This window comes from Carassius carassius, chromosome 8, assembly GCF_963082965.1.
Source record: "Carassius carassius chromosome 8, fCarCar2.1, whole genome shotgun sequence".
NCBI classification, from domain to species: domain Eukaryota; kingdom Metazoa; phylum Chordata; class Actinopteri; order Cypriniformes; family Cyprinidae; genus Carassius; species Carassius carassius.
The window spans coordinates 11,899,124-11,916,990 of NC_081762.1; the positions used below are offsets into that span (position 1 = coordinate 11,899,124).

The 17,867-nt window shown below is 36.3% G+C and overlaps 1 protein-coding gene across 3 annotated transcripts in view; it reads right to left on the reverse strand.

Annotated features, from left to right (window-relative positions):
• The window catches only part of LOC132145288 (ephrin type-A receptor 7-like), a 144,150-nt gene that overhangs the window by 102,425 nt on the left and 23,858 nt on the right, over positions 1-17,867 (reverse strand). For all 3 annotated transcript variants that reach the window (XR_009434454.1, XM_059556180.1, XM_059556179.1), the window contains exons 2-3: positions 10,646-10,710; positions 6,786-7,455 (exon numbers count right to left, since the gene is read on the reverse strand). Coding sequence is in view for 2 of the 3 variants with exons in the window: in XM_059556180.1 (XP_059412163.1) it covers positions 6,786-7,455; positions 10,646-10,710 (735 nt within the window). In the remaining variant the exon portion in view is untranslated. The remainder of the gene's footprint in view (positions 1-6,785; positions 7,456-10,645; positions 10,711-17,867) is intronic.

A 17,867-nucleotide genomic window follows, 5' to 3' on the forward strand; every position in this document is an offset into this window, starting at 1 on the left:
AGCTTCAAATGTATGTAAATGCACATATTAGAAACTTTTTTTTTTGTGCACACAATGGGCAGGCCGAGGTGTTTGTTAAAGCAGATGGTCTCTCTAGAGCTGCACTTGCTGGTACATCAAATTGCATCAGATCAGCTGCTCTCTGACACGCAGCAGCTACCCACAGACAGAACGGATGACCTGCACTGCCCCCAACACACACACACAGTGTGCAAGTACACTGAAATGCCCTCTGGTCTTCAACATTTCACCACTTTGTCCTCAAATTAAGCTTCCACTCACACAGTCATTCAGAGACAGATGAAGAGAGACAGAGAGTGGGAAAGAAACACAGAGATAACCATTTCTCATCTGATTCATTTAACTGAAATCTTTGTCTTTGTCAGAAACATACTGCACATCTCGGACGATCTCTTATCATATGGGCTTTTAACGTGACTAAAATGTTGCTTCCTGTATCATCTTTTAAGTAAAACATGAATCAGCATTTACAACCCATTTTACTTCTAAAACATGACATATTCCTAAGGAATGAAACAATAACTATAAAGATAACTATATCAGTATCCCCAATAATGCACAACAATGTTGTGTTTATAACAAGTATGCACAGTAGTTATGATGTCTGTCCCTTTAAATAATTGAGCTCTTTAAATTTAGGATTAAAAAAATAAAATAAAAAACTTTTTTTTGGCTATTGGTTAATATTATCCAATTGCTGGCATGACCTAAGTGACATCAGTGGAAAAACAAGTTGTTTCAAAAGAAGAGAACATTTTTATATTTGATTAAAGATTACGATAACATTATTTATTTGAAGTAATATGCACTGATGAATCAGTCACAATATAAACGTGAAAAAATGTAAAAAAAAATTTAATTGTAGATGTGCATTGTGCATGAATAAATTAAATGGTGTGAATCTTGATTGACATGACAACTTGCAACCTTCAAATGTTTGATGACAGACCAACTAATGAACAAAACAAGGCAAATATCCACAAATCCTTCTGCTGTGTGTTAAACTGTAATGATTAGACTTCACGCGGTTTATCAGAATTTGCATTTATCACTGACTAAACATAAATCAGAAATACCGCTCCAGTAACCCCTAAATCCTTTCCTGCATTTTCAGACAGAACACAGGCCCACAGCGGCCTGCAAATAATTAAATGTGATGCTTCAAGGCTCATGGCCTCACACACACACACACACATACACACACAGAGAGAGTCCTGTCAAGTACAACCTCTCCAGACACAATCAACAGCTACTCATGGCCTGGGTCAATACTATTGAGCCATTTAGTTTAAACACACTCGCTCTTCACACACACACACACACACACACACAGACACAAACACATAAATCATACTCACACTCTTCAGAATCGCCGTTCATTCTTCACTTATTAACATCACTTTCTCCCTCTCTCACTCACACACACGTACAGACATCCAAAAGTGCCGACCTACAGCACACAGCAAGCGGACAAATCCACAGTGTGCTTGAACAGTTTAGTGAAGCATTAGAGCTGATCAATAGCTCAGAGTTCCTGAGAAAGCGGCGAGTCTGCCCCGCTCATCCATCTCATTAGCATTCAGCTGAGACCTGAGCTCACACCGTGTGACACTGCTGCAATCTTCAAATTCACCAGCTCTCCTTCCCGTTATCCCTCAATCCTTCAGTCCACCCCATCCATACTTTATGCCTTTCTCCCTCTATCCATCCACTGTACTTCTGCTTCATTATTCTTCTTTGAATGAATGAATATTTTGTATTATTCTGTATATTTTTCACAACTTTTATTGACAGAGAGAGACAGGAAAACCACGAAGAGAGGAGGAAAGGGTCAGGAAGTGTTGCAAGTCAGACTCAAACTGGTATGCCCTCCATAAGCACTAACACAGTAATTCAGCACAAAATAACGACACAAACAAACAAAATTAAAAACACAAGAAATGTAAAAACAACAAAACAAAACTTACAATTAAAACCAAAACACAAATAAAATAAAATTGAATAAATACACAAATGAAATAATACAGAATAAATATACAAATAAAAAAATAAACAATAATATGTAAGAGTAATATAATAATGTAACAATATTGCCACAAAAAAAAAAAACTCACTGCTCTTATCTTTCATTGTCTTTGATGATTATTTAACTACTTGGAAAAACCTGAATAAATAGTTAACTGAAAAAGTCTATAAGGAACATTAAACTGTTTCAATTTAATTTTCTAATTATTTTAATTTTTCTTCCTCCAAATTTGTTTTCTCTCTCCATCCATCTCTCTCGGGTCTCATCCAATCTGTCCCTTCACACTTTTCTCAGCTCCTGCCCGCTCTCTGATTGGCTGTCGGTTTTTGTCCTCCTGTGTCATTAAATGTGTTGTGTGAAATCCTGTTCATCGCTGGCCTTTGAATCATCCTCTCTTTTGAGAGTTATGACAAGCCTTTTCTCTGATGTAGTAACACCATTCACACATACAGCTCATCATGACTGAAACATCTGAAGCACCACACACTTGCATTTTCAAACAAAGTGTATGTGGGTACAGCTAAACACTCGAAAAAATAAAGGGAGTCTGAAAGAAACTCCCTCCTCAGGTGACTACTTCCTAAACATAAAAAAAAGAAACTGAACTTGATTTTAACCCAGAACATTCTTTAAACAATAATTAAAAAAAGAATGGCTTCTGTCCATTAAAAGGTTGGATTTGAATTAATTAGAACTGAAGCATGTAGAAAATTCAGATGCAGTTCGAGGGTCTTGAATAGGAAAGTCGTGACATTTTCCAAGTATGGTAACCCATGCTCGGAATTTGTGCTCTGCATTTAACCCATCCAAGTGCACACACACAGCAGTGAGTAGGGAACACACACACACACACACACACACATCGGGAACACACACCCGGAGCAGTGGACAGCTTATTTTTCCAGCGCCTGGGGTGCAATTGGGGGTTCAGTGCCTTGCTCAAGGGCACTTCAGCCATGGGTATTGAGGGTGGAAATCATGAGCGCAGTTTATTTACTCCCACCACCTACAACTGCTGCCAATATATATGCATGCCTTGCTTTGCCTTGACCCTGTCATATTTGCATATTCCTGTGAGTGTTGATTGTCATTGTGGTTATGTGTGAACAGTGTACTGCGACACAAATGAGGTGAAACAGGAAGTCAGGGACAGGCTGTGTTTGGACATCACACTGAGGAGAATTAAGAAGAAGTGTTAGCGAGGGGCGAGTCGAAGATGGCGACCATCATGTGTGGGGTTAGATAGTCTGTCTCACCCACAGTGAGTGTGACCGAGTCTGTAAAAGATCATCTGGGGTTACAGTAATCACTAATCACTGAGCTGAGATGGCAGCAAAGATTGACATAAGCATGGAGAAATTGAGAAACAACATGCATTGATGAACAACATACAGTAAATGTTAAACAATGACGCTTTCCACTCTCCATCCAAAAATAATACTGTGGTAATACTAAGGCACAGTAATGCATTAGTTGGCAATACCACGGGAGTTTGAAATATATACCGAATTAAATAATCCCTGTAATATAGCAATTACATACCAAATATATCAGTGTTGTGCCAATTCATACTTAAAAAGAACTAGCTCAAAGTTCAGTTCACACAGAAGATAATGAACTAGTTCATGTTCATAGTTCTTTTTTTTTTTTTTTTTTTAATGAACTAAGTTCACATATCTAAAAACGAACTAGTTCACGTTCATTTGTTAAATTCTTTTTAAGATAGGCCACTATCTTGCTCAATAGAACCTCTTTACTATCCATTACCAGCTGCAAATCACTGCCACTCCAAAACTAATCAAAATTATTGTGCCAATAAACAAGAGACAATTATTTATACATTTCAAGCTTTGTGTATTTGATGTATTTGTCATGTCTGTGTGAGGCATACACTGAGTTTCGTTAAGTTAGGATGTGCTCTAGTTGACGTGCAATGCAAGTGAGCGTGCGGGCACCTCCGTTATATTTGTTTTCGTCGGCCTATTCATTAAATACTGGCAATTGGTTGATGAAAAGTTGATTAAAATTAAGATACAATTTATACAAAACGAAATTCACTTTAAAGAAAGGCTTTCTATAACAACTTCAACGGTCAAAATCATGTCTGATCAGCTCCATGTCTCATATTGCGCATCCTATCTTACTCGGTCGTGCTGTTCACTTTTCATAAATCAACATAAATGGAAAAAAAAAATAACATTATAATATTTTAACAAATATGAGACACGCTTTTTTTAATGGCTACAACAGTATAGTATGCCTACATAGCCTACCCTCTATTTGTACAAATTTCTGCACATTAATTTAATTCTGAATTTTGCACACACAAGTTTAAAGGCATTTGTTCAAATCAAGTTCACGGATAATTGTGCATTTATTAGCCTAATCATTATGATACTAAAATCCTAACAAATAGGCTATGCTATGTACAAAATATCAGATGAGCCCATAAAATGAACGGTTAAGCATTTTCCTCCCATAGAAAACCATTATAAGAACGCTTAATGTGGTTTAATGCAGATTAGAATGTCCCCTTATTATGTCGAAATAACGAGATATCGATACTAGGCTACTGTGTCCACCGTGATCTCCTTTTTGATTTTTGCTTGTTTGGGATCTGACTGTCCAGCGTATTTGAAAAAGTTAAGCAAACTTTCCTGTTTCTTTTACATTTTTCCCCTGCGTGAAACGATCGAGGCTAACAGCAATCTCAACTAGTACAACAAGCGCGCAAGTCATGTGTCACAAACAGTAATTTTTTTTTCATTTAGGCAATTAATTGGTGCCGGATCCAATGTCGGAGGTGACGGAACATGTTCCGGCTCAAATTAAGCCCTGGTAAAACCTGACTTTTCAAATGAGCGTGAACTGCGCGTGCTGTTCATTCCTGCCAGAGTGAGCCCCGCTCTCGTTCACGTTCATTGTATGAAAAGTGATTCGTTCAGTTCAGCGTTCGGCGAAAATATGAACGCGTTCAGTGAACGTCGTTCATTGAACGCGTTCATGCACAACACTGAAATATATCATGGTACAATGTTGGTTTCACACACAAAAATCACGGTAATTAGATATACAGTAGTCAACATTTGAAGTGGATCTAAAAAGTTCAAAGTTGTCCTAAGATGAGAACGCATTTGATTTATTATTTTTTTTTTTAAACAAATTGTTATTTTTACTTACATAGGCTATACATTTTCCTTTAAGCATCCCATTTTGTCCCAGGGCTTAAGAGTTCGGTCCATGCAGAAACTTGTGAACGATGCTCGTAAATACTGTAAATACTGTATTATATTACATTATATTATATTATATATTTTAAAAGGAGCCTATCCAAAACTTGCCAATGTCATGTTAAATGAGCAAAATAATAAACAAATAAACAAATAAATAAATAAATGAACTGAAAGAGATGCACAAGTTTATGCATCATCTCTTTCAAACATATGCATTTATCATTAAAGAGCTTTAGGGTATACAAACTACAGCAATTCTTTACATCTGCCCAATATGTATTTGTTCGTAAGTTTACTTCGCCGACGTATCACATGCCTCTTAGTGATTTATGATTCACTGACAACAATAACAAAATAAAGACACAATGCAGAGTCTGTTATAACAGCCTGCTGCTGTACGTGTGAACTGACTACAACTCCCACACTGCATCACACAATTCTTCAAGATGAACTGTGAAATATCACACTGACAAACACACACACACACACACACACCATGTAGCGGCTGTTGATAACGCAGTGACGCACTGGTCAAATGACATACAACTGTAGTGGGAGGAGAGATTCCACCACCCAAACACTAACAGACAGAAAGCTCAGAGAGCATGACACTCTCAATCAGCGCTGACGTATTTCTGACCCTTGAAGTAAAACCGAATGGATCACTGTTAGTGTCGCTAAACCACGTCAAAGCAACCTAACAGCTGGGAGCTTCTAAAACTGTCATGTAACACATCTAAAAATGCAATCTGACTAAATCCTCCACATTTGAAAAGAAGTTGGGTTTTAAATAAAATGAAAATGAAATGTGTCATCATTTACTCACCCTTACGTCGGTCTAAACCTGAATATCTTTCTTACATAAGCAAAATATTTTTGAATATAGTGAATCCAGTTCACAAAAAAGGGTCTGAATGATTGGTTTATAAATTAGACTTGATTCAGTGATCCAGTTGCAATGGTTAACAGTTTACTAGACTGTAAAAATATCTATGAATAGTTTTAATTTTAATCAAGCCTTATAATATAGTGAAGAATCATAGTCATCACTTTTTTATGATATTTTAGCAGTGTTTTTAAAGATTAAATGTTTCATTCCATATTAATTGTACAAACAATTGTTTTTGTGTTTTTTATTTCAGTCACACTTTAATTTAAGGTCCAATTCTCACAATTAACAAACCATTAACTACAAATTTTGCCTCAAACTCCTAATTTGCTGATTATTAACAATTAGTAAGTTAGTTGTTAAGTCAGTCATGCAGGTGTAAAATTAAGGATGAGTAACTGACGGAAATTAGCATTTTTGCATTAACTATTACTTTAAAAAAACAGACCAAACTTTTCATCATCTGGCAAAAAAATCACTGCTAACCTGCATAAATTATGAGACCGCAAGGACTGCTTGGATTTCACCAAGGTTGCTGTGTGTAAAACTCAAACCATTAGGCGTTTTAAACTTTTGTGCTACAGTACAAAGTTTTGGGTAGAAGAGTGTTTCTTACCCTCACAGCTGCTGTGTCCCTCCTCATAGCCAGCGCTGCAGCTGCATTTCCCGATGGGTACCAGCCACTCCCCTTCAGCACTGCAATGCATTCTGGGAGGACTGTCTGTGTCCACCTCGGAGTTATTCACGCACGACCCTCTCACCTCCACCAGAGTTGAGAACGCAGCTTCAGCTACCGTATCTGGGAACACTGCTAAATTCTGCACTGTTGACAAACAGCGTTTGTAGTACACTCTGACGGAAACCAGCGCAACGCATGCGCCCACATCCTGGAAGGCCAGATGGAATCCTTTGCGATTGAGATGTCCTATTTCACGGACTTCTGTGTTAAGTTTCATCTTACGTTCTCCCAAATCGCCCTGTGTGAAACTTTCATCTGCCGCAATGGTGTCGATTTTGCTGTAGCGGTCTTCACGGGTGACACGGCCCAGGTCCCAGTCAGACTCGGCATAGAGGAGGTTGAAGGTCTCCTTACAGCTACCGGACACACCTGGGATGCTGTTGCAGTCGCGCAGAGTGAACTGCAGCTCTATGAAGATGCGCTGGCCTCCCTGCCGCAATATCCAACCCGTCTGGAGCCAGTTGTTCTGACTGGGCTCCATTACGTTGCATACTTGATATGTGCGAATGGGCTTGTATTTCTCATCGACACCGCTGATTTCCTCCCACTGAAATGAGAAGAGAGAGGAAAAAAAAGGTTTCAAATAATGTTTGAATAAAAGTTACAGAGATTAGAGGGTTTTTTTTTTTTGCAATTTAGCAATTTTGCTATTAACAGAATAGAATAGAATAAAATATATAAAACAAAACAAAATATTTTAACATTGGTGTAATGTACCAATTTTTTGACTGTGTTTTAAAAATCAAGTTCTTTTATCTATTAACATTGGACAAAACTGGTGAAAATAAAATAAAAAGAATAATTTTTTTTTTAATAAAATCAAATGTCTATTAACATTGGTGAAATGTACCTTTTTTTTCTATGGCCTTTTATTTAATTGACATTGGTGAAAACTGGTGAAAATGAAGTATGAAATGAAAAATTAAATCTTAACGTTTTCATCTTGCCTTAAGAATGAAGAGAAGAAGGTCTCTAGATCACAATAGGCCTATTCATTGCAAATCTTATTTGTCTATTTATCCATTTTATCATTGTGAAATGCAAAATTATAAAATAAAGTATAATTTTACTTTCCATGGAATGTAACAACTTTTAGAGTATGCTTTAAAAATCATGGTCTCAGATCATAATATATATTCCAAAAGCTTTTGGCCTTCTATGTAGTAACACTTGTGAGAATTTAAATTAAATTAAATTAAATTAAAACTTTTTATATATAATAAGATATATCTAAAATATCCAATTCTTTTAAATTCTACCTGTGGTACATTGAATGCCTAGAAAGGGGATATTTGGAGGGGATATGTATATACACAAAGATGCAAATTAGCAATTTTCTGGAGATTTAGAAGCATAATTATTACAAAGAGTTAACATATGTACACATCATTGTCTATATGTCAATAAGAGCGCCATGTTGATATACATATATATATTAGTGCATACAGTTTATAAAGCTTAATGCCGAATCAGCTACAGTATATCAAACACAGAATATATTAAGACTAAAGCATCTTCAATCAGCAACACAAACAAGCTCATTGTCTTGTAGAGAGATTATAATGAGCCTCTGAAGACGAACACTCTCACAAGTGTTTTCACAATTAATTGCAGTGTAATGAAGATCCTTCGTTTCTGAGGGAATTGAGCAGTTTGAATTCGCATCTGAGTTTGGCAGAGTCTCTCCACAGACACGACTATGAGTGGCATTGAATTTCAACACTTCCTGTTGAAAACCACAGAGAGATCAAACCTGCGTAGCATGTATGCATGTACGTGTGTGTGTACGTCCATGCAGCTGTGGTGGGCAACATCTGGGAGCAGGAAACGGAGGATTTAAATCGCTGTCAGGTCCAGAATTAACAAGCTAAACAAATAACAGCTTGTAGCAAGTCCCCAGCACGCAGTCGTTTTTCCTCACAGACAACGTTTCAAATGATGGAACGTGTCCGTCCTGAGCTGAGCCGTCCTCTGCAAGGCTTACTGCTCATCTGAGCTATGAATCAAGCTATGCATGTAATCTTTAGCACGTGGTTTAGCATTGAGAAAGAGAGAAGAAGATGTAAGATGGTAGATAGGACACAGAAAGAGACAAATGGGGTTTATCTGGTGAGGGCAAAGCAGTCCATACTGGGATTACAACAGGGATGAGTAAGTAATGCAGTTGGGCAATCGAGACACAGAAAAGAAACAAGAAATAGACCAGTAAAAGGTAAAGATGTGGGGGAGGAGAGAGAGGGAAAAAGAAAATCGGTGTAGGGATTAGCCCAAATTCCCATTGAACAGAAACTACACTGATGTATGTCTCACAAATCTCAAGTACATCAAAACACATTAACACTCGATTGTGAATTTCGAGTCAGATATGACTGAAACCAATGGCTTGCAATTCAGTGAATGAGTCAGATGTTAATTCAGTAAACACTTTAAATGATTCAGTCAGCAAGTGATAATTGTTAGTTTAGACCAATTCATTAAACAGAACAAGACCAAAGAGGTCCCATGTTTATGAATTGGATTACACTGGTTTACAGCCGTTGTGTTGCAACAGAAGCATCTGATTTTTATGTGCTGAGAAACAGATGAATATTTTTGAATTTAGTGTGGTATTCCATTCACATTGGTGAAGGATTAGAGATATTCAAGAACTATAAATGGAAGCAAATGTCATAAACATAATCTGGTCCTGTTAGTTATCTATTTACCTATTTATAAAATTATTTTTTTTAACACCAAGTATTATGAATAAATAGAAGTTTATATTAAGTCTGGGTCATTACTAGGAAGTTCAAATTTATTTATTTATTTATTTATTTATTTAAATTAGGGATGGGACTCAGGGAACTCTTATTAAATTTTTTTTTAAATCAATTAAATAATCACATAATTTGATACTTTACATTTTACATATTACAAATGCAAAATTAGTATGCAGGCAAATGTATTTCTAATGATCTAGGGCTGAAACTTTTTATTTATTAATTTTTTTTATTTTATTATTGTGCTCCCATTCTTTTGCGCTCCATCAGTTTGTTCAATTCAATTCAGTTCAGTACATTTTATTGTCCCTGCAGGGAAATTTGTCTTGGACTCATGGTGCTCACATACACACTGTCCGGTCATTTTTGTAGAAACACAATGGCTAAAATGCAATGACTTTATTACATCCATCATTACACAGACAATAGACAAGAATATACTCAGAAATAAAATACAAGCCACAACATAAAAATACATTAGACAAAAATATCGTAAAAAAAAAATAAAACATCCTAAAAACTATTACACTCACTTCTTCAGCATTATGCAAAATGGAATATAAGATGTTAAAAATGTTAAAAAGTGGGGAATGTGCTGAGGAAACACGTCTATAACGCATTAAACTGCAACCCGCATCAAACGTTATGTTTATTCATTTGTTTAAAGCTCTTAATATAAAATCACTCTGCTTGGTTTTGCACTTTCCACAGAAGCTTACACTGTGACATCTGCTATGCTTTAGATGCGTTTCATACAAAGTTTCAAAAGTGTTACTCACTATTGTAAAGTGACATGTCTGGTGGATGTTTTCCATAATCGCTTTGTTGTTAATTATTTTCATCATCTATTGTTATTAGTTTTATAATTTATTGTTTTAGCCCCACAAAAAAAACTATAATGGTCTTAGTGCCACTTAACTAAAACCATGGTATAGTCTACATCTACGATGATCTAATGAATAATCATGAAGGTCTTACCCCATTAGAAGGATATGAGGTCCAACCCAGCTCTGCCTGGGACTCCTTAGAATTCAGCAAGACAACTGCAAGAAAAAACAAATCAAGAGAGAAACAATATAAGAACTGATAAGGTATCAAAATCACTAAATCGCAATTATATGTTGAGCATTTTCTTTCTCACTGTCAGAACACATAGAACTGATGGTGTTCAATAATAATTAACACACAATCCCAGAGGACGGGCTGTTGTTCTGGACGGTGACTGCATCAGAGGAGCATTAGAGCTCAAATGGGGACTGAAAGACCTGCAGTACTGCACTAAGTGAAATGAAGTGCACCAGTCATCAGCTGATAATGCTGGACATCTTTGCAAAGCACAAGAATCTTGACGGATTTCACCCAGAGAATACGGTTTTTGGTAAAATGTGCTGGTTTATCATTCAAACATTAATTTTCTAAAGCGAAAATAAATGTTTTACAAAACCACCAGGATGCAATAGAGCCCAAGAGGCCTGTGAAGCAAATTCATATTGGCATTTGTCATTTCTGCTGCATTTCTACAATTACAAAGCCCTTATGTGAAATGCTGCTTAAAAACTAAATTAAAATGAGCAGTGAACCCTTGAATGTTGTTATTCAGCAATTCGGACAAGTACAAGACTGTGTAAACTAACTCGGGCAAGCTGAAACACTTTAAAAGGATGCCCTTGACACAAATAGAGCCTGGGCTCTAAATCAGCACCTTGGACAGGGCTTGTTGAGATGAAGCCTATAATTCAGAACCACAGACAACACACAGTACTCAGAAACGCAGTATAAGCACCCTGGACAGCGACATGACTGTAGGGCCAATTCAGCACCATGGACAGAACCACTGCCTTTCATTCCTAAAACACTGCCTAAATCTGTACAAAACAAGATGATTTATAAGGGAAAACATGTCTTTTTTTGATAAGTAGTGTGCAAAGACAAATACATTTACAAAGAGTATAACTTTGGCTCTGTGATGCTGTGGTTGGTTTGAGAAGTCCAATATGTCAATGTATAGTTCAAACAATGGTGTGAGTTGGGGCGGGACTAAATATTTGTCCACTATTTGTATTTAGAAATAATTGTATTTTTTTTTCAATTATGGAGAAGCAGGGGTGCACTGCAGAAGTTGCACATGTTCTCTATAGTGTCAACTAGGGCTGGGCGATATATGAAAAAAGATTATCTCTTGATATTGTCAAATTTCTTACGATATTCGATATATATATTTCGATATGTTTGCATTTGCATTTAAATAATTAAAAACCTGGGGTATGTAATTAAACTGGGCTAAGTTGGATTGTTTTTTTGTTTTTTTTACAGGCTCTAAGCTAAGAACACAAGACTGTCTAAGGTCTCTGGTTTAAGAGATGCTCTGTGGCAGGAAACTATAATCCCACTGCCACTAAAAACCTTCTCAGATGGGGAGCTATTTGCTGAAGCACATATATATATATATATATATATATATATATATATATATATACCAAAGACAAATATATAAATACCAAAGACTTATACACTCTCTCTGTCTATATTATGAAAACTGTTAAAACAAATGAAAAATATAATAAAAAGTTAAATTCCCATTAGTAATTCCACATTGCCATAGCGCATGATCACCATCGCAAACAATACATTCGAGATCTCATGACAGAATAAAGACCAGTTGAACGATGCTTTCATTTAGTTCGCTAAACTCTAGCTTCTTTGTTTTTCAGACCATCTGTGGCGGCACTTCCCCAATGAGTAGCGAGCGTTTGAGTGCGCATGGTTGCCAGATTGCTTCAAATAAGAAAAAAACATATTCCGATATTATCTCTAATATTCGATATGTCGCCCAGCCCTATTTTCAACAATAAAAAAACAACACACCATTCAAAATTTTGGGGTCTGCAATTTTTAACATTTCTGAAAGAAGTTTCTGAAAGAAGATTCTTTCAAAAAGAATTTTCACCAATGCTGCATTTACTTGATCAAAAATACATTAAAACAGTAAAAACATGAAATATTATTCCAAATTTAAAAATTTGTTTTCTATACTTATAGATTATAAAACATAATTCAGTCTTTAATATATTAGAAATTATTAATAAATGTAAGTAACAATAATCAATATTTAATATAAAAATGATCGAAAAACAGTAATACTGTAATATTGCTTTGCAAAATTAAGATATGTGGGTGAATTAACTAGGCAAACATATATCATATAGTATATTACACAGCATATAAGTTTGACTCCAAACATTTGAACGAAGTATATTTTTGGCTAGTTAGTGTTTTAAAGTGCCCACATTCTGCCACATACCTGCCCTCCTTTTGCCAAACATGGTGGGTTACCAGTAGCTGAATTTTTCATTATTTAAATTATAATACCAAAATGCCTGTTTCTCTTTGCTCAGCTCTCTGCTGTCAAACACACAGCCACGTGAGACCAGCAAAATGCTACCACTGTACGCCGCTGACAGACTCTGTACTCACACATGCACACAGCTCTGACATCATAACTCTAGTCAGAATGCCACTTCACAACAAGCCAGATGAGCTGCGGAAGGCTCCTTAAGAGGAGTTATGCACTTCTGCCACGAGAGCACTTGTATCTTACAGCATGACTCAGAATATTTTTTAACCTTGTAGATTTGCTGTTACTGCCAAGTATTATGGGGGTGGGGGGCATAGAAAATATACTGGGGGAGTATTTTATGTTCCCAAGGTTTTCTGTGGTAAACATGGACATAAATCTCACAGTGTTCTGACTTTGCTCAAGTTGGTTTTTTCGCCCTCAGAACAGCTGTTGCTTGGTCTCTCCACTTTTAGGGGACAATATGCCTTTTTGATTTCTGCTGACACGGGTCCCCTACTGATCTGACCTTCAGGAGATGCACAGAAAAGTAGAAAAAGACGCTGTGCCAGACTAAGTTATAATACACAATGCTGTCTGAGAGACACAGTGAGGTCAGACTAAGAGACAGAAACAGCAAAATTTGTGACAACAAGTAGGAGGAGGAATCGTTCACCCAAAAAAGAAAAATCATTTACTTGCCTCATGTCATCCCAAACCCATTTGTCTTTCTTTTGTGGAACACAAATGGATAGATTTAAAAATGTGCTCTTAATAAAGTCTGTTTTCTAAATGCATGTGATTGATCTTGTGATCGTGAACGATTTATCCATGCATATGTTCTAATAAGAATAAAAAAAGAGCTAGTAACTTTTTAAATCAAAATGTCATAACTTGATCTTCCAGGGAAGATTTTGATGTATGCCAGACTTCTCTTATAATTTTGTATGCTGCCTTTTTTCTTACAATTGAGTTCACATTCAAATCTGCCTTCATCCAACCGACAGATTCCCTCCTACATATTTCTCACTTTCATTAATCTGTTTCACTCTGCTGTACATCACAATATGGAAGATCATTACAACTTTAACTCTCTATAGGACTAGTCATAAATTTACAGATTTAAAAAAAAGTACTTTATATTTTACATATATTAAGGAGTAAAATCATTTTCCAAAATTAGTTTTCTTCATCTGACCTTTGACCTTTGTTTTTTTTTTTTGGTATCCGTCATTTATAACTGACATTGTCACATTATGGTAAATTATTTTGGGCAAATTGTCTGAAACTTCACACACAATCAAATGCTTTTTCACTATCTGAAAATAATTTTTTTATGAACTTTTTCTTAAGTTTTTTTGTTTTCTTGTGCCGTTTTATTTTGTTTGGAACTTTTAGAAAATGTCTAAAACTTGACACAAATTTGGATGCAATTTCACTCCCTATAAACTATATGTCTTCGTGTTTCAAAAGCATTTAAAAAAAACTTTAACATTGTGTTTCATCTCGCAATTTCAAATCAATTACCATAGAACAAGGGAATGTCATCAAGCCTCTTCTTTTTCAGTGTACCCCACACATCCCACATGTAAGTAGATGTTGACTTGTGCAGTTGTCATTGGAACATTGCTGTCTGTCAGTATACTGTAGTAATGCCAACAGACATTGGCATCTTTCCTGACCTGGATCACAGCTTTCAAACTGACATACAATAATGTACCCAAATGCCTGACCTATTCTTAATCACTGCCCTCACCCTCATTGCTTTGCTTAGATCTTCCTTGGTCCTCAACAACTTGTTTTATTACTACAACCTGATTTTCTGATGCAGTCATATCATTATCATCAACACTTTCTGAAATAAGTACAGATTTGTCTCTCCATCTTCCAAAAATCTTTAAAAAAACACACAAAAAGAAACATGCATAAAGGCTATTATACTTATTCTGTATGTATTATACTTCACATACAGAAAATGTGAAGCACATAGCTAATACATTTTGATTTTACTGGTTGAAGGGGATGTCATTTGACATCACTCAAAATAAAATTTTGTTGGTTGAACATTAATATTGTATTTTAAATACATTTATAAACGACGATATCAAGTCACTCTCTTCAATGCAATTAATGGAGCTTTCAAGCTTCCAAAAAACACAAAAGCAGCATAAAAAGGTCATAAAACTCAAGTGCTATATTGCAAATAATTTTAAACAATGCATTATATTTGGTAGGGGTGTAACGGTACGTGTATTCGTACCGGACCGTTTCGGTACAGGGCTTTCAGTACGGTGCACGTGTGTACCGAATGACGGAATGCAATATTTTGTGCGCAGAACATAAGTACATTTTCGTGTTTCCAAACGAACATATTAAGTGGCGGAAGTCTCCGCGTTCAGCGCAAATCCCGCCCTGCAGCTGATTCTATGGCCGGCGACACACTGGATGCGTGGCGCAAGCGTCTCAGCTGCGTGGCGTGTCCGTTTTTAATTCGGTTCCCATGTTAACAGGTTAGAGCTTGCAGACTGCCTAGGATTGGTAATGCTGCACTGTAATCATAGTTATTTATTTATATTTTTCATTATATTTTATTATATGATATTGGTTTGAGACAGAGTATTTTTTTTTTAGTGGAGAACTTTGCAGCAGTATTGTATTTCTTATTCTTTTTTTTATTTTATATATATTTTATTAAAAAGTATTTTTTTTTTAATTGTATTGTAATAACCTGCAGTTTAATGTTTGCATTTCTTTCCCTTACTGTACTGAAAATGAACCGAACCGTGACTTTAAAACCGAGGTACATACCGAACCGTGATTTTTGCGTACCGTTACACCCCTAATATTTGGACATTCTACTAAACATTTAATTTTATGATCTACAGAAGAAAGTCACTCAAACAGGTTTGGAATGACATGAAGGTGAGTAAATGACACCTTTTTTATTTTAACATGAAATATTCCATTAAATTGAAATGAAATGATCCAGAGCGTCATTCTGGGGCTTTTGATTCCAAAAATACACACATTCTGTCTCTATTTAGCGAATGTACTCGTATAACCTTCATTACATTAAGCACTATTCTTCCCTCTAGACATTAGCAGAACCTGGGAGCAGAATTATTTCCTCATCCCCAAAAACCCAAATTAACCTCTAAAGAGAGGTCAAAAACAAAGAGAACGTCAGCAAGAGGACTGACTGAAGGATGTGCGCTTATGTCACAAGGGCACTAATCTCCCTGTCAAACCCAACACACTTATGTAAATCCCAATGAAAGAATCATAATATGAGAAACATACAATTCAATAGGGGGGATTAGCCACATGTTGTTAAACTCGCTTCCATGCACCTTATCTGCGTATACATAAAGCCCACGCAGGCTCAGAATGCACCAATCAGAGTCCAGAGACCTGTGGGACACTCATTGACCAAATATTATCCCTCAAATAAAGCACATACACACACAAACTTAAATGGACTCTCTATGTGCATGCATGCTTTAGTGGCCGTTACAGCCAGCCGAACGGCAAAGCGTATTAAGTTGAAGCCCCACACAGACCTTTATGACCTCATTAAACTTTCAGCTCTGCCATTGGGGTCTAAAGAGCACTCGCTTTTCTCTAGGGTTCTATGGAAACGTTTGCAAGTACGCGCACAAGCCACTGAATCTTAAAAACAGCTGTTTGCCTGGGTTTCCACACAGGGGGAGGTGTATTCACAAGGACCTCTCAGTCATTCTTGCTCTTCTTTCTAATCAGCTTGGCATCATTTCGAAATGGGTCATGGTTGCGAACGCCCGCTTTTAAAAACAAACCCCCCTCCAAGACATTTTTCCCAAAACCGACTTGCTTGGCTCTTACATGATCTTGACACCGCTAGGATTGGAGGCAGTTATAAATGAAACACTGTTTACAGGAAAAGGGGGTTGAGCAGAAGTCGAGATGCAAGAGATTTTCTGTGGTTGGTCAGTGAGAATGGCTTGAGTCATGGGCTGTGACCGTGTAGGGTCTGGTTATGGCAGGTCCATGTGCTGACAGAGATGTTAGTGACAGCTTCCTATTGATTCAGTCTGCCTAAATGCTGAAGCTTGGCTCGCTTATAACGTCATCATCTACCCGCTAGATCCTTTGAGCTGTCAGAGTGAAGAGAAATAAGTTTATGTGCTTAACAAGTGATTTGAGGTCATTAAATGGTCATGGAATGACTTAAGACTGACATGCACAGCTTTGAAAGCTGCTTTGCTTCATGCTTTGTGAAGATGATTTGGAATTAAGCAAGTACATTTTCTTTACTTTTGTATATAAGGAGGGCTGGAGAAACATCAGAAGCCGTATGAGAGATGGCATATGGAGAATCCAAAATTCTGCCACATCTGACAAAAGCGAGTGAATTGAGAAAATGTAACTAAATGAAACCGTTTTTTCTTCAAACAAACAAACAAATTCAAGTTTGGGGTCAGTAGGATATTTTTATTTAAAGAAATTAATACTTTTATTATGCAAGGATACATTAAATTCAAAAATAACGATATTGATCATTTATCAAAAAAAAGCTGTTCTTTTGAACTTTCTATGCACGAAGAATCCTAAATAAATTTATGACTGTTCAGTGTACCAACTTTTGAGTCTTATATAGAGAAAATGCTGAAATAGAGTTTAATGATTAGTGAGAAGCATGCTGTATATTTTTCCCTCCGATTTCAAATTTATTTTACCATTATATTTAAGCCTTATTTTTACATACAGCAAAATATGCATTTACACAGATTTTTTGAGTGCTATCACAAGCAAAAGTGCCTATACAGCCAGGTTCATCACAAATCCATAGTTCCTCATTTTAAAACATGTCACGAATGAAGGCAGCAG